The sequence below is a fragment of the Hemicordylus capensis genome, chromosome 8 (assembly GCF_027244095.1).
Source record: "Hemicordylus capensis ecotype Gifberg chromosome 8, rHemCap1.1.pri, whole genome shotgun sequence".
NCBI classification, from domain to species: domain Eukaryota; kingdom Metazoa; phylum Chordata; class Lepidosauria; order Squamata; family Cordylidae; genus Hemicordylus; species Hemicordylus capensis.
In genome coordinates, this window is record NC_069664.1 from 1,771,040 (window position 1) to 1,789,057 (window position 18,018).

At 49.9% G+C, this 18,018-nt stretch overlaps 1 protein-coding gene across 3 annotated transcripts in view; it reads right to left on the bottom strand.

Annotated features, from left to right (window-relative positions):
- Window positions 1–5,100: 5,100 nt before the first annotated feature.
- Window positions 5,101–18,018, bottom strand: part of LOC128333941 (hexokinase-2) — a 61,037-nt gene continuing 48,119 nt past the window's right edge. For all 3 annotated transcript variants that reach the window (XM_053270056.1, XM_053270055.1, XM_053270059.1), the window contains exons 12-18: window positions 17,538–17,657; window positions 15,907–16,002; window positions 14,770–14,869; window positions 12,996–13,179; window positions 12,614–12,769; window positions 10,375–10,608; window positions 5,101–8,225 (exon numbers count right to left, since the gene is read on the bottom strand). In XM_053270056.1, coding sequence (XP_053126031.1) covers window positions 8,081–8,225; window positions 10,375–10,608; window positions 12,614–12,769; window positions 12,996–13,179; window positions 14,770–14,869; window positions 15,907–16,002; window positions 17,538–17,657 — 1,035 coding nt within the window. In that variant the 3' untranslated portion in view covers window positions 5,101–8,080. The remainder of the gene's footprint in view (window positions 8,226–10,374; window positions 10,609–12,613; window positions 12,770–12,995; window positions 13,180–14,769; window positions 14,870–15,906; window positions 16,003–17,537; window positions 17,658–18,018) is intronic.

An 18,018-nucleotide genomic window follows, 5' to 3' on the forward strand; every position in this document is an offset into this window, starting at 1 on the left:
TCTGACACAGAAATGACCAGGCTGTAATTGGAATGGTAGGTTTATTGTAGCTGTGAGAGACAGAATAACAACAAACAAACCCTCAAAAGCCCAGTGCCCAAAAGTCAGCAATGGATTTGCATTGTAGTGAGGGAAATAAGTATTCGATCCCCTATCAACCAGCAAGATTTCAGGCTCCCAGGTGTCTTTTCACTATATGCAGGTAACGAGCTGAGATGAGGAACACCCTCTGTAAGGGAGTGCTCCTAATCCCAGCTTGTTACAGTACCTGTATAAAAGACACCTGTCCATAGAAGCAAGCAATCACTCAGCTTCCAAACTCACCACCATGCCCAAGACCAAAGAGCTGTCGAAGGATGTCGAAGGGACAAGGGACATTGTCGAAGGGACAAGGTTGTAGACCTGCACAAGGCTGGACTGGGCTACAAGACTATCGCCAAGCAGCTTGGTGAGAAGGTGACTACAGTTGGCACGATAACTCACAAATGGAAGAAACACAAAATAACTGTCAATCTCCCTCGGTCTGGGGCTCCATGCAAGATCTCTCCTCGTGGAGTTGCAATGATCATGAGAACGGTGACAAAGCAGCCCAGAACTACACAGGGGGAACTTGTCAATGATCTCAGGGCATCTGGAACCATAGTCACCAAGAAAACAATTGGTAACACACTACGCTGTGAAGGACTGAAATCTTGCAGTGCCCGCAAGGTCCCCCTGCTCAAGGCAGCACATGTACAGGCCCGTCTGCAGTTTGCCAATGCACATCTGAATGATCCAGAGGAGAACTGGGCGAAAGTGTTGTGGTCAGATGAGACCAAAATCGAGCTCTTTGGCATCAACTCAACTCGCCGTGTGTGGAGGAGGAGGAATGCTGCCTATGAGCCCAAGAACACCATCCCCACCGTCAAACATGGAGGTGGACACATTATGCTTTGGGGGTGTTTTTCTGCTAAGGGGACAGGACACCTTCACCGCATCGAAGGGACGATGGACGGGACCATGTACCGTCAGATCTTGGGTGAGCACCTCCTTCCCTCAGCCAGGGCATTGAGAGTGGGTCGTGGATGGGTATTCCAGCATGACAATGACCCAAAACACACAGCCAAGGCAACAAAGGAGTGGCTCAAGAAGAAGCACATGAAGGTCCTGGAGTGGCCCAGCCAGTCTCCAGACCTTCATCCCATAGAAAATCTGTGGAGGGAGCTGAAGGTTCGGGTTGCCAAACATCAGCCTCGAAACCTTTCTGACTTGGAGAGGATCTGCAAAGAGGAGTGGGACAACATCCCTCCTGGGTTGTGTGCAAACCTGGTGGCCAACTACAAGAAACGTCTGACCTCTGTGATTGCCAACAAGGGTTTTGCCACCAAGTACTAAGACATCTTTTGTGAAGGGAGCGAATACTTATTTCCCTCACTACAATGCAAATCCATCGCTGACTTTTGGGCACTGGGCTTTTGAGGGTTTGTTCATTGTTATTCTGTCTCTCACAGCTACAATAAACCTACCATTCCAATTACAGCTTGGTCATTTCTGTGTCAGAGGGCAAACGGACAAAATCAGCAGGGGATCAAATACTTATTTCCTTCACTGTACCTGTCACCTGGAAGATGACCCCCCCCCAAGTATTTATATTGCATTGTCTGTGCTACACTAACCCCATTAATTTGCCATTTATGCACAGTGGATTTCCTGATGAACATTAAGACCTTTGTCTTCTGGTAATTATAGGAAGATGCTGAAAGGCATCATCTCACACTGCGCGGGAGATGGCAATGGTGAACCCCTCCTGTATTCTACCAAAGAAAACCACAGGGCTCTGTGGTTGCCTGGAGTCAATACCGAATCGATGGCGCAACCAGCAATTAATTAATTTCCATCAATTAATGGAAAGCTAATGTTCATTACAGTAGCCAGCCAGAGCTCTCGTACTGTTGAGTTGAAACTGGAACTAAAGCTCTAATCTTTTGACCATCTGTTTTAGGTCTGATGTTCTCTTGTGCAAACCCCACTAACTTTTTTGAAAGAAATCATCAGCTGGCCATGAAGAGGACTGCACCAAACAGTTCCTTTAGCAAAAACCATCCCTGCCGCAGCCTGGCCGGAATGTACTTGGGTGGGTCTTTTTTGCTATCTAAAGCGAACCGCTACCCTAACCCATGCAGGGTGAAAATGGCAGCACACCCAACAGCTTTTCTCCAGGAAGTGTAATTTTGGGCAGCCTCTGCGTTTACCGTTCTGCCCTCCTGGGGGCCCCTTGCTGCCCTCTCCAAAAATCTCCAGGATGTCTTAAAAGGGGTGTCAGCTCAGATCACCTCCGTGCCTAGAGCAGAACTGGGGAAAGAGAGTGTGGATGCATGGAGGATGTTCACCAGAAGCTCAACAGTGCCACCTGCTGCCTAGCTGAGTCCTTACTCCTCTGCTTTGGAGCGGAGATTAGTTGAGGGGTTTTGTTTACCTCCCGGGAATACGGGCATCTGCATGTAGTGGAAGGCTATGGCGGCTGGGGATGATGGGAGTTGTAGTCCAACACCACCTGGGGACCCGGGTAGGGGGAGCTTTTGTCCTGGATCAGAATGAAATTCAGCCCACAGTCCCTGGCAGCTGGCTTCCCTGCCACAGCTTGAAGCACAGCACCCGTTTTGCATTCCCAGACTCTCCCTTAAAAAAGAAAAGTGTAGCAGATGGAGATGGAGATGATCCTGCCCCAGAGTGTGCAGCTGGTAGGAGGGCGCATGGCCCACAGGAGTGGTTTCTCCTCTGCCTGGGGCATGTATGGAGGGAGCACCTCTGGGCAGGACATTTTACCATTGCAATGCATTGCTTTGAAAGCTCTGGTGTGAGCCCCCTTGCATGCTTTTGGAGTGGAAAGGCAGAATAGATATCCAGGAATAAACAAACAAGCAGAGCATCACTTTGTGAAATGAATTCGTCTCCCCCCCGTCCCCCCCCCCCCGTCTAAAGGACGCTCCTATATTCTCATTACTTCTGTAGCTAAAGGCCATCACAGCTGGGGATGATGGGTTGTAGTCAACAACATCTGGGAATCCCTGTTAGAGGGAACACTACACCCTTGTTTTGGAAAACTAGCATGATGTTGTTACCCTGTGGCAGACCTGCACAAAATAGCCAGGGTGTTATGTTCCTCAACCCCACCCCCGGGTGTATCATCATTGGGTCATTCTTTTTGGTGTCTTTTCTACCCCCTTTGGGAGATACCCCTGACATCTTTGGTGGGCTGCAGTCCCAACAGAAGTGCTGAGATAAGAGAGACCAGAAGCCAAAATGTGTGACTTGGGGGATTTGAGTCTAGTTTAGGAATACTCATTATGGTGCCCAAGGAAAACAAACTACAACCCACATGGAGAAAAAAGTGGTATGAAGAGTACAAAAATAAGGATTTCTATATATAGGTGTGAAGGTGAATATTATATACTGCAGCAAAATTGCTAGAAACAAGTAGTGCAACACACAATCTGAAATCTATACCAGTCAGTTTTGTTAAGAGTTTAAACTTTGGCTTCCAAAAACAAGGAAGAATCCCAGTCAGTACTATGGAGACTTCTTGTTTTGACCCACATGGCACTGATGGGGAAAGTCTCCCCGGATAGGGAAACCTAGGACCCCAATTCTAACGGAAACCTGGTTCATCTTTATCAGGAACAAAGAAGAGATCAGATCTGTGTTCCCTCAGAAGTGATCTTCCTGCAAGACACACACAAAGCCCAAGTGGTGGCTAATACAATGAAGACAGGTTAAAGCCTCTTGGTATGGACTTTTCCAAGGGGTCACCACCCTAGCCTGCTGCAGCAACCACAACAAGGCCCTTGAAGTAGCCAGTGGAAGATACCACTTGATACATCTGACCAACTGGTCCTTGGCCACTGAAAGCTCCTGCCTTCGCCTGTCAGAGGTACTTTAAGATCGGGGCGTAGCTAGGGGAGAGGGGCCCCTTGTTCATCCCTCTCTCTGGTGGCCACCCAGAGTGAGATAATGAAGAAAATAGGGAGGGGTGGAGTTGGAGGGCCCTCAGGAGCTGGTGGCCCGTGTTCTTTGAACCCTTTCACTCACTTATAGCTATGCCCCTGTTTAAGATGCTTCTCTCCCCCACCCACCCCAACTCCAGGATTCCACAGGATGAGGGGGAAAGGCATTTATCCACACACACAAGAGAGGGCTGTTCACACATGACACATGTTGTTCAGAATTCAACCCCATGGGAGGGATTTTTTGGCAGGGGTGTCCTAAAACTGGCCCAGATCTTGCCTTAGCATTGCCAGTCCAGCCCTGCGGTGGTGGTGGTGGGGTGGGGTGTCTGCCCTGCCCCAAGTCCTTTCAAGAGGGAGAGTGAAAGGAGAGCTGTTCAAGGACTGAAGGAAGAGTGAGTCTTCCACACACCCAGCCCCTTTTGCCACCACTTCATGAGGAAGCAGAGAAGAGAAGACACACTCCTGGAGGCCCGGCCGCACGCAGGAGATGCAGAGCAGAGAGCGGGGTCACTCCACACCTCCTGTTGTGGGTCATCCTGTGATGAACACATTGTTCACCATTCACAAACTGGCTCTTTTCATCTTTCAAAAGTGCACCCAGTATAGCTGTCCGGATCAACAGTTCGGAGATATAGTTTTAGAAAATTACAGAAAGACATTTCCAGCTTGGACACAGAAGGGATTAAGAAATGTCCTTCCAAAGAGTATAGCTCTTTACATAGGAAACTGGCACCCTGTGAGTTACGCTGGTCTGATACACCATTAAGTGGGGTGTGCATAGAGGCCCTTGTGTGATAGATTCACTCCACAAGCCCCCAAGGCTTCTAAGTCACTGTAGAGAAGCAAAAAGTAATCTTAGCGCCCTAGCTGTTGAACTACAATTCCCATCACCCCCAGACTTGTGGCTCCAATGTGAAGAAGCTGTCTCTTGGAGCAGCAGATCCCAAGGTCAGACAGGGGGAAGCCATCACCTTCAAGCCCCCCCCCCCCCCCCGAGCCTGGCCACTTTGGAGCAGAATACTGGGTTAGATGGATCTGCATTGGTCTAATCTAGCAGGACGCATGTTCTTAAATGGAGTTCTTCCATCGCTGAAAAGAGTCTGGATCCAAATCATCACACACAAAACATACTTTATTACTACTCTGTTTCCCTTTTAATTAACAATTGCTATAAAAATAAAGTTTGCTATTCATTAGAAGTTCACTACTGGTGAGATACAATACATTTCACAAGGAGGTACAGTCTGGCAATCCATTATATTCAAGTTTTTAAAACGGACACTGTCATTAACTTCCCATGAGAATAGATCCTTTCTTTCAATCACTTCAGCAGACAGACTATTACTTCCAGTAAAACTGTTTGGTATTGCATGAGTCAAATCTTACATATGTTTAAATAGATTTAAATTCAACCCTGTTTTTCTAACAGACTCACAGTTCACTTTTTCTACTCTTGATTTCAGAATTCATCTTATTGCAACTTTTAAGCTTTTAAAAAATATGCAAGTATTTTAAAAAAAAATGAGGAAAAAAAATGTACTGTGCTTTCAATCTGAATCTGCACCTCACTACCAGAGAGGTTCTTTGGGTATTTCAGTTATCCCAAGCTATATAAATATATAGATACAGATATAAAAAAATAGAGGAAATTTTTTTTTCTCTTCAAACCAGCAGCCTCAACAAGGATTTCTTGTGCACATACATCACAGTTACATCACAACTTGTATCAAACAGATTCCAAAAATATTTGTTCTTTAGATTAAGTACAGTTTTGCTGGTTGGAAATTAAGGAGCCACAAGGATTTCTCCCATAGTAGGAAGCTTCCATTCTGATCAACTTCCTCTTTGCAGTAGTTACCAAATCAATTGGCAAGAAGTTGGACCTCACAGAATGGCTTAGTGGTGGTTTTTGAAGATGCCGTTTGAGGAAGATTTCAGAATTAGTTCACAATGAAGTTTGGAGCACATACGATAAATAGCTACACAACAGTCCTCATTCACCTCTGAAGGTCTCGATGCTGCAACAAAATGCTGGCCAAATTTAAGTCACCATGGAACTCTGTGTATGCTTAAAGATCAGGATTGTCCATGGTTGTAGGATCGAGGCTGGGAAGACAACCATAATCATAATCAACTTGTGGAATTCTCTGCCATGAGATGTGGTGACAGCCAACGACCTGGATGGTTTTAAGAGGGGGGGTTTGGATAACTTCATGGAGGAGAGGTCTATTGACGGCTACTAGTCAGAGAGCTAAAGGCCACCTCCAGCCTCAAAGGCAGGTTGCCTCTGAGTCCCAGTTGCAGGGGAGTAACAGCAGGAGGGAGGGCATGCCCCTTTCAGCTCCTGCCTGTGGCTTCCAGCAGCATCTGGTGGGCCACTGTGTGAAACAGGATGCTGGACTAGATGGGCCTCCTTGGGAGTGATCCAGCAGGACTGTTCTTATGTAAGCCCAAACCTCGATCTTGAGGAAGTGATAAATTAAAATGCAAGTTGACATGAATAGGAAATAAACATGGCCAAATGTTAGATTTGGGAGAGGGGAAAGAATAGTCATACTAAAAGCCTTCCTTCTGGGGTGGAAACTAGATTCAGAACTTCACCGTGCTCAGACAAGCTCATGTAATACACCCAGGATGGCCAAGCTGAGGCTCTGCAGCTGTTGCTCAGACTACAGTTCCCATAATCCCCAGCCACAACTGCAGCTGAGGATGGTTGGAGTTGTGGTCCAACAGCAGTTAGAGAAGCTCCAGTTGGCCACCCTGGTATGAAACATCAGGGCAGAGGTTCTCAAAAAACATGGGTCTCCAAATGTTGTTGGGCTTCGGCTATTGTGACTGGGGATGATGGGAATCGTAGTTCCACAACAGCTGGGGAACAAGTTTGAGAACCCCGGAATTAGCCAGGCGTCACTTTCTGCTGACACTCAGCTTTTCCATGGTCCGTTTCTTCCACTTTGTCCTGGAATGACCAACTTGAATATTTCTTCTTGGAAATTTCAGTCCTAAATTGTTTCCTTCTGAACTTGCCCACCACCACCCCGCCCCCAAGATATCATTTGCCATGTGTTTTTTTTTTTTTTAAACCACTTTTCTTAACCTGAACAAAAATATTAACACTTATGCACAGAGTCCCTTTTTTCTTTCCAAGACCATATACAGAGACACACAGCCAGGTGTGAGGTACAAAGGTGAAGGTGCTATCCCACAGACAAAAAAAAATAACTTATCCCTCCCACATCACAATAAAGACAGTGCTCTGCAGACTTCTGGGGAAAGGGGCAAGGGTATTCTGTCTGCTGGCGGCTGATCTATATACATGAGCAGCAGAAAGCAGGGGGAGTAACAGCCACCAGACCGACAGACAGATGCACTCATCCATATGGCAACAGAGCTGTGAGCTGCACTGACATCTAAAGGCAAAGGAGAAGCTGGAAGACAGGCCTAGACACCCTGAGCCCCCCAAGATTTCCAGGCACGTGCATGGCCGTTCAAACCAACCAAGCAGCTTCCACTCAATCTTCTGAAAGGTGCTTTTTACGGAGAGTGCATTCCACCCTCCCCACATGGATAACGTTCTAGGCTTGAAAGGGGCACAGCACCCAGCGGCTCTTCCAAAAGGAAATAACCACCACTTTCTCCTTCAGCCCAGCCTTTAAAGGCGCTTGGCTTCTTTCCTTTCCATTTTTGGCGCCCAGGCTGACACCCAAAGTTGGATCAGCAACTGGTACCATCGTGTGTCAAGTGAGAACAAGTGTCCCAACGGCCGGCCATTTCTGTGGAAAAGGCGGGTGGGGACGGGGGCAGTTCACATCTGACACCAACGCCGAGTAAGAGAGACCAGCTTTGAGAGGGAGGGAGACACGCAACACACCACTTCACGCTTACGCGATATGTACTCGTATGGCATGCAGGGGAGAGAGAGAGAGAATTTTGATAACAGGAGATGCGGCGCTGAGGGTCTCACAGGAGCGGTATCGTCGGAGAAACTGTAAAGCGAGGATTCAGCCTGTGGCGAGGAGGAGACGGAGGAGGAGGAGGAGTGAGGAACAGCCGCGGCCAGGCCTTGGGGAGCCCAGCTCTCCAGGCCCAGCTGCCTAGTGCTGGCCCGCCTCCCGTATCCGACACGCCACAGCGGTGATCAGCGCCGCCCCCTTGCCACTGCCATCTTCTGACTGGAGGAAGCGCACCTCGCAGTTTGGTGACAGTTCCTTAACCGTTTGATGCATGACGGTGGAGAAGCTGGAGACAGAGAGGGAGACGGATGAGTCCAGGGGGGCGGGGGGGGGGGCTCTGTTTCATGGCTGATTGTTCGGTGCCTAGTTCCCCTCGGAGCCCTCTCTGTGTTCTTGGGACGAACACAGGCAGCTGCTTCATACCAAGTCAGATCCGTGGCCCATCTAGCTCAGTATTGTCTACACTGACTGGCAGGCTGGAGTCTCTCTCAGCTCTATCTGGAGATGCCGCCAGGGAGGGAACTTGGGACCTCCTGCATGCAAGCCGGCAGGGGCTCTTCCCAGAGCGGCCCCATCCCTCCAGGGGAATCTCTGGCAGTGCTCACATGTAGCCTCTTCTGCATTGTGTTTATTATTTATTCATTACATTTCTATACTGCCCTATCCATCCAAAGGCTCTTAAGCTCCTTATCACTTGACAGAGTCATGATTAAGAGTCCATAAAATTATGCACGGTGCGGAGAGTGTGGATAGGGAGAATTTTGTTCTTCCTCTCTTGCAGTTCTAGAACCACCAGCCTGGATGGCTTTAAAAGGGCTTAGACAGATTAGTGGAGGACAGGTCTATCAATGGCTACCAGGCTGGTGGCTGTGGGCCACCTCCAGCCTCCGAGGCAAGATGCCTCCCAACACCAGCTGCAGGGGAGCAACAGCAGGAGAGTGGAAAATCCCTCACCCCTTGACTGCGGGAAACAGGGTGCTGGACTAGATGGGCCTTGGGCCTGATCCAGTAGGGCTGTTATGTTCTTATGATCCCCCCCGGCTGTTTTTGGCTGGGGATGATGGGAGTTGTAGTCCAACAACATGTGGGTACCCAAGTTTGAGACCCCCCGCATCGCTGTGTGTATCCCACAACCACCTGGCACAAGCACAGGAGCTGGTATTTTTTGGTGCAGAATTCAACATCCTGAAGATGTCAGACTTTCCCCCAAACACATTTCCAGTCCTTATGGCTGTGCAGGTACAGTTGAAAATGTGTGGCTGTTGAAATCTCAAAAGTTGCAAGGAGACTGAGCAGCTCCCATCCAGAAGCTCCCATCCCCTGCTAAGTGGGCAAAGAGGCACCTTTTTAACGTGATGATTCTCTTTATTTAGCAGGGGGAGAGTAACTGGCCCGATCCACCCCCAGCACAGTACTTCCAGTGACTGTTGCTGGTGTCTATCTTATGTTTCTTTTTAGATTGTGAGCCCTTTGGGGACAGGGAGCCATCTTATTTATTTGTTATTTCTCTATGTAAAACTGCCCTGAGCCATTTTTTGGAAGGGCAGTATAGAAATTGAATGAATGAATGAGGTCTGGCTACAGTCCTCGTGGCCAGCAGAGAGAGGCTTGTGGCATAAAAGCTAGGTTGTGGTAGAATCTGCAAATTCTTAGGGGGCTCCCAATTTGCAGAGGTATGTGCAGATACGAAGCTATCGTACCTTCAGCCTGTCCAGCCCAGCATCCTCTGTTCTGGCGGGTGGCCTCTCCCAATAGCTGCTCCCTGAAATCCCGGAATGGGAGATTGAACCTGGGACCTTCTGTGCACCACGAAACGTGGGCCCCTCCCTGAAGGACACCCAGCCCTGGGTCACCCTCAGCGAAGCAGCTCAGAGTTGCAGAGTCAGAACCAAAAGACGAAGATAAGGCAGTTCACATGACTGCAATTAGGGGAGGGCCCTCACGCAGTTGCTGTGCTGTGCGCACTCCTGCTCTGTGATAGGGTGTGAGGAAAACAGCAAGGTTGGAGGAGGAGGAGGAGGAGGAGGAGGAGGGAGTGGCCGCCTGGGAGAAAGGAGCCTGGCTGGAGGACTTTTCCATCCTCTCCCTGAGGATGCTGGACGAGATGGGCCTCTCTTTGGGCCTGACCCAGCAGGGCCGTTCTTGTGTCCTCCTGCCTCAGTGCTGGGTCAAGAGCGCCTCCTGACCCAGCTCCTCTCTCCCAGACAACCACTTCCTCCCCTTCCAACCCTGCTTCCCCGCCTCGCACAGGGCCACAACATGGGAGGGCGCAGAGCTCCCACACGAGGGTAGGACACTCGTCCTGCCCCGATTATGATGTCGGGAACGGCCTGGATAGGTTTCCCCTGTTCCCTCCAACCCTGTGCAGAAGCAGCCCTGTCGCCATCAAGCCCCCTATGGGCGACGCGAGCTCCCGGCCAGGGGAAGGGACTTACTGAGGATGGAGTTTGTAGAGGGTCCCATCCACGCCAACGGTGACCTTGAGGAAGTCCAGCCCACGGTTCTCCCGGATCTTGTCCACCACAGCCGCCATCCCTGCTCCACAAAGCTGGGCAGCCCGCCGGGCGACCACCGTGCACACCTCTTTCACGATAATGCTGTCGTCACATGTACTTTCCAGGCCCAGGTGCTGGAGGATGGAGCGGACCTGGAGCAGGGCAAGGCTGTCTCTGCAGGGGTGGAAAACAGGACGCGCCCGTCAGAACCGGGAGAGACTCCGCTCTTAATGGTGCCGATACAATGAACATGGCCCCTGGCCGGAGCCTTTGACTAGCCAACCCGCCTGCAGGCTTTGAGGTACCCTTATTCAGGGCAGCAGGAAGGAGTGAGAGCGGAGCAGTCCCGGTACAGCATTTCAGCACTGAGGTTGCACAGAACTCTGCTTCATAAGGAGTCCTGCAAAAAGCCCAACATTGACATATTCCAACACCGGCCTAGGTGGGTCCAGCGAAAGACACTGCACCCACTTCACCCCTCCCAGTTTGTGGTTTTTTGGCCTGCAGGACTGGGCTGCCTCAAGAGGTCTGAGCACCATTGGCGCCACAGAACAGCCTCTGAGCGATTCCATGAAGAGGGCAATCCTTGGGCGTGAGAAGTGCTTGAAGTAATTTATGGCCACAGGAGCTGCACACACGCCTCATCTTAACTATGACTGTGCCAGGATCTGATATGATAAAAATAGAAGACTGAATATAGGAGGAAGTGGAAGAACCACATCTAGTTTGTGGGAGATCACCAGGATAAGAGATTCACCTGCCCATTGGGGAGAGTGGCATAAGACATGGAGTGTGCTGCCACCTTGTGGCCAAGAAGCTGGCAAGGACAGCTAGACGCACATGAAGCGGCCGGGGCTTCTCCTAATGAATGGGGGGCGGGGACAAAGGAGGGGCAGCTGCCTCTGCTTCAGGTTGCTCCTCTCTCCTCCACGCTGCCTGCAGGCTGGCCATTCGTCAGGGAGAGCTGCATGGGTTGCTACAGCACTGAAGACGAGGACTGCGTCAAGCAGCTCTCCTTTGATTCAGGGCTTGTGTGTGGGGTGGGGGTCCCCACTTTGCCTTGGTCCCATTCAATGCAGCTGCTTCCATTCTGGGTTGAAGCTTTGCCAGCCTGCTGTCCCTCCCTTGACCCATGAAGGCACTTACTGGGCAGGGCAGGGGGCCAGAGACAGGCTGGAGGAAGCTCATCTTGCGCTTGGTGGTGGCTTCCAGCAGCCCTGGGAAGGACCCAGGGGCTCCTGGGAACTGTAGTTTCTGCAGCCTGCCCAATCCAGCAAGTAGCTCTGTGGGGTGCGGGAGTGGTGGCAGCAGGGGATGGAAGTGAAACTTCGGGGACCGACCCCAATCAACCTGATCAGCTCAGTTTGGGCCAGGCCTGGACGGGGCCTCCAAAGCTTCACACAGCCCTACTACTGCACTAGCCTTGGCCAAAGGACACGCACATCCATGCAGACAGCACTCCAGGTGATTGGGAACCAGGGTTTTTCAGGGCTCCAACCATGTGCAGAGTTGCCAAAATGCAGACAAATGAAGACATTACTAATGTATGTTTAAGTGTGCACAAGCTGCGGGCAGAGTTTGAAGCCTTCCTGGTATGTGCAGTGGGTAAGTCCTGCGGCCTGAACAGGACGGATCAGGTGCTGGTTCCATGTCCTCCTTCTCACAGTTCTGGCCGGCTTCGGTAGCCCATCACAACAGGCCTGACTGGGCAGTTCTGGAACAGCTCCGCTGCATTCCCACATGGACCGTGTGGGCCATCACCCCTTTGCTACTCCCCGAAGGTGCTGGTTGTTCCAACATCTGCTTTGGTCAACTGCAGATGTCTGCCCCCAGCCCCCACTTAGGAACATAGGAACATAGGAAACTGCCATATACTGAGTCAGACCATTGGTCTATCTAGCTCAGCATTGTCTTCACAGACTGGCAGCAGCTTCTCCAAGGTTGCAGGCAGGGATCTCTCTCAGCCCTATCTTGGAGAAGCTGCCAGGGAGGGGACTTGGAACCCAGATGTTCTTCAAAGAGCAGCTCCATCCCCTGAGGGGAATATCTTGCAGTGCTCACACATCAAGTCTCCCATTCAGATGCAACCAGGGCAGACCCTGCTTAGCCATGGGGACAAGTCATGCTTGCTGCCACAAGACCAGCTCCCCCCCCCCTGCACTTCCAATGCAGACCTCACCTCTCAATGTGAGACAGGAACTTGGTCTCAAAGATCCCCCTCGTCTTCAGCCGCTCTGAGATCCGCCCACGGAACAGCAGCCCCCTCTTGGTGAAATCGATCAGGATATTCCGGACAATCTCGCCCAAGTACATTCCGCTGATCATCTTCTCAAACCTGAGACAGGGAAGGGGACGGGAGAAGCCTTAGGTCATCTTCTGAGCACCAAGCATTCAAGACAAGGCCACAGCAGAGCCAACTCCCAAAGGCCATTGAGTGGTTTGACCATATCTCGAGGATCTCTGCTCTAGAGGGAGTCCTTGGTGTTAGGTTTGTGTGTGCTCAACAAGGAGGGGACACCAAAAAAGAAGCAAACCAAGTTTTCTCCCAAAACACCACCCACCTTTGTTTCCCGAGATTGAGGGAATTCTCATCCACCGCATCATCAAACTCCGTCCGGAAGTCATCCAAGCAGCCGCTGTCGCCAAAGGCCCCCCATTCCATGTTGACACACATCCTCCCCTCGTCCCCTTCCACCAGCTCCACATTCTTCATCTCCTCCATGTAGCAGGCGTTGCTGCCCGTTCCTGGAGATGCAAAACAGATGAGCATCAACCACCGACAGAGCGTTGCTAGTTTTCAAGGGCCATGGGGAGGAAAAGGACCCTGCAGCTACAGAGCATGCTGTGTTTCATGCCAAGGGTGCAAGGCAAGCTTCAACTTCGCATTTCAGAAGGAAAGAATCTCTCCACTCTCGTCTCCTGCTGCATCCATGCCTGGGACCTCTGCTCATTCTGCTCCACCATCCTCATCCTTTGTGCTGTGTAAATTTCTTGAAGAATGTTTTGGGTGGCTTGTTTGTTTATTTGATTTATATATGGCCCTTCCAAAAGATGGCTCGGGGTGTTTTACGTTAAAATAAAAAATACATAATCAAAATTAAAAACCAATTAGAACCAGATTAAAATTACAACTAAGACTAGATAACATTAAAATTAATTATCATTAAAAGCCAGGCTAAGAACATGGGTCTTTTAGGTTCTCCTGAAGGCCTCCAACAAAGACAAGCCTCTTATATCCACAACTATTAACAACAACTATGAGGCTGAGCAGTACTTCCAGTAGAACTGGAAAAGGTGCAGAAGAGGGCAACCAAGATGACCAGGGGCCTGGAGCAGCTTCCTTATGAGGCTAGGCTACTCACCACTAGAACCAGGGGTCATCCCATGAAACTGAAGGCCAGGAAATTTAGGACCGACAAGAGGAATTACTTTTCCCACACAGTGCATAATTTATCTGTGGAATTTTTTTGCCACGGGATGTGGTGATGGCCACTAGCTTGGATGGCTTTAAAGGGGGCTTGAACAAATTCGCAAAGGACAGGTCTACCAATGGCTACTAGTCTGGTGGCTCGAGGCCACCTCCAGCTTCAGAGGCAAGATGCCTCTGAATCCCAGTTTTAGGGGAGCAACAGCAGCAGGAGAGAGGGCCTGTCCTCACCTCTTGCCTGTGGGCTTCCCAGAGACATCTGGTGGGCCACTGTGGGAAACAGGATACAGGCTTTGGGCCTGATCCTGATCATCTTATGATCTTATGACTTTCAACCATCTCCATAACTCCTCCCCACTACTTTGCCTCCATAATTGCTTATTATAGGGCAGTTAATAAGAAAGACATTGCAGAATACATACACAGAAGTAGAATGCATTGAAGAAAATAAGCAAATATATGCCAGTTGGCTTCGTTCATTATGCAGTTTGAGGACATCAAGGAATCAAAGGAATCAGGAAGCCGAGTCAGATCCTTGCTCCATCTAACTCAGGGCTGCTCAGCTTCGGCCCTCCTGCAGATGTTGGCCTACAACTCCCAGAATCCCTGGCTTTGGGCCACTGTGGCTGGCGATTCTGGGAGCTGCAGTCCAAAAACAGCTGGGGGCCAAAGTTGAGCAGGCGTGATCTAACTCCTGCCTATGCTGATGGGCAGCCGTTAGGGTTTCAAGGCAGTGAAGAGCCTTTCCCAGCCCTACTTGGAGGTCCAGGCAGGACCAAGAACCTGGCGCTTCCTGCAGGAAAAGTGGGTGCTTCACCCTCAAGTGACCACCCCACCCCACCTGTTCTTTTCAAGTACCAGATGCTGGACGAAAGAATTATTTCAACGACAACAACGCCCAGACTGACCAACAATGAGTCCAACTTCACAAAGAGGGTCTTCATAGCCACAGGTCATCATGGTGCCCACCGTGTCATTCACCACGGCTACCACATCCAGGTCAAACTCCTGCAAAGGAGAAATCAGAGGTCAGTTACGAAGAGCTCATGTTTTCCACAAATCCTGGGGAAGGAAGCAGGTGGGGGAGGAGAACTGCCTCCTTGCGAGACAAAAAAAGCAGCCTGGGAAACCTGGATTAAGTCTGCAGAACTAAACTCAGCCTACGCCAATCTGCAGAAGTTGCCTCGATGATGGAACCCCCAGGGCTTTCCACACAGAGACTCTTCATTCCCCTGACCACAACCAAGCAACCGTATCATTTACTCATGTCTTGTTTTTATTTTCAGGATTTAGTTCTGACCTTTCCCAGAAGTCCAAAGTGACTAAGAAACAAAATGTCAAACACTAAAAAGCAACAACATGATAATTTTATTTTTATGGCATTTTTAAGACCTGGTCCCTCTGTGTGTGTGTGTGTGTGTGTGTGTGTGTGTGTGTGTGTGTGTGTGTCTGGAATGCCAGTCTAAAAGGCAACCAGGGAGCAGGCCTGTCATTCCAAAGCCACAGCACCCCAGAACATTGGCGGGTGTGTGTGTGTGTGTACGCGCGCACAACTAAGGAGGGTGTGGCACAGGGGCAGGGGCTAGTCAGCACATCCCCACGACAGGTACAGTGTACCCCCTTTTGCAGCAGCTGAGTGGGCTTCTCATAAGCCCTACTCCCACATGATGCTCAATGCAGGTACAGTTTGTGTACACACAGACAAATTATATGCATTCACATATTCGGTGCACATAAGTAGTACATTTCCCATCTGTGCCCTGCATTTGAGGAGGCCTGGATCCAGATACACTTTGAAAATGAACGCACATACAGCCATTCACACAAAAGCATGTGCATAGGTACAGACAGCTGTGCGCATATGCGCTGTAATGTTGCGATAGGACTATGGCTGTCAGTGGATCATTCAGTCCGTTGTTCTGCCACCTTAGATTCCTATAAAGCTATTTTGGGGTTTGCATCTATTTAAATGGCAAAGAAGGATTTTCTTTTCACTAGGGAGTTTGAAGAGAAGCAGGCATCTCTCTCCAAGGGGGTCAACGTACCCCTCTCCTCTGAATGGCATCCTTCAGCATGCCCACCACGTCTTCTCCTTCACAGCCCTCAGCAGAGAAACCTTTGGTCCATTTCAGGAGAATTGCCTGGGTGGCGGGGAGAAAAAGAAAGAATGAGACAAATCCAAGACACATGCAAGTGAAAATGGGCAAGACAGATTTGTGACCCCAGCAAGGTCATTTCAAGAGGACCCATGAATTGCACAGGGCCATATTGTTAATATGGGAGGATTCCAGGTCTATGTGCTGACATACCACTGAATATGAAGCTAAAAGGAAGGATTTTTCTTAAGCATGGGGTCATTTCCCCCTTGAAACATCACACATATTTTTGGACTCTGGCTTGCAAGTGCTGGAACGATCTCAAGCAGGGACGGGCAGAAGGTAGATTCACAATATATTAACAGATCTCCGGATGACTTGCACCAGAGCAGCAAGGGTCTCCTAATAGTTCTACAATAGCAAGTTAAAAAAAAAGACCTCAACCATGGAGGACCTTGTGCTAATTATTAGGCCTGCGCACCCCCAGAAATATCAGCTCAATGCCAATCAGATAATCTGCAAAATAAATCGATAAATCAATATGGCCTCCCCAACACTATTGTTATCAATATCGGGTGAGAATTTTTATCGGCATTGACCTGGATATTTTTATCGACATTGACCCGATAAAAACCAGCCTGGAGCTATCTTGGAAAGAAAGTCTCTCCAAATATTAAAGCCAGCATATCGTAGTGGTTAGTGTTGGACTAGGACCGGAAAGATCCGAGTTCGAATCCCCACTCGACCATGAAACTCACTGGGTGACTCTGGGCCAGCCATGTATCTCTCAGCCTAACCTACCTCGTAGGGTTGTTGTGAGGATAAACATAACCATGATCTGAGCTACTTGGAGGAAAAGAGGGATATAAATGTAATAAATAAATAAATCGGATCAGAGCTGGTTTTTTAAAGGACTGCACACCCGAGATCACAGGATGGTGTGGGGAGACAAACCCCCAGGAAGCACCCACTGGCCCAGTGAGTGCTTCCTGGGGTGTTTTCTTTGGCCCCCTCCATGATTTCAAGAGTGCAGTCCTTAACCAGCCCAGCCACCGGCTTGGGGAGACTCTCTCTCCAAGCTGGCTCCAGGCTGGTTTTTTTGTTCTAACATTCCTCTTGGAAGCAGAAGGAGTTCTAATAGGATAACAGGAATTTTAGTTGGAATTCCATCTATCAGGTCTCCCAGTTGTCCTATTGTAAATCCTTCTGATAATGCCAGGTATCAGTCCGATACAATTGCACAGCCCTAATAATCATCTCCTCTCTCAGCCTCAGTATTCCTGATCTGTAAAATGGGCATGTGTTAAGAGGTTGCCTTTGGTCAGACATTTGCACTAGAATCTCCGAGTGGTCAGAATCCCAGGTGCAGATTTCTACTCATACATTCAAGGCATCAAAGTGAAGGCACATAAAGTTCGGGCGGTGGGGGGTTGCTCTGTCCCCCATGCCCCTCTTTTGCACTTGGCTCCAGCTGGTAGGCCTAGAGACTCTAGCAGAAAACCAAAGTGGGCCCCACATGTCTGTTCACTCCTGATTTAAGGGGCAGGGAGAATCCGAGGGGGAAGCTAGCCAAAGCGTACCTCGTCCAGGTTGTTCTGCTGACAAGGGAAAGAGAAGGTGAACCCCAGAGGAAGTGACACCCCCTTCATTCCCATGTAGTCCAAGAAGTCGGAAATGCAGTGGACAATGTGGTCAAAGAGCTGCAAGACAGAAAAGCGGGCTCAGTTCGGCCGCCAGCCTGATAAAGGTCTTGCAGGGAGACAGCAGGATCGTGTGCTCTTCATGCTACGCGAAGGTCGCCAGACCACCCCACAGCCAAGGCCGGCCACGGGGTTCTGATGAGGGTGGCCGCATCAGCAGAGGGGGCAAGGCAGACCCAGGCTCCTCCAGGAAGGGCTCGGGTGCCATCACACTGTGGCTGCAGCCGCCACCCCCCACCCCTGCTCAGACACGCTGGCCTCTGCTTTGCAGGATCATGAACCAGCCATGCCTTCCCAGTTTGGCCCTCCTGCAGACGCTCGACTGCAGCTCCTGTTCATCTCTGGTAGTTAATTTATTTAT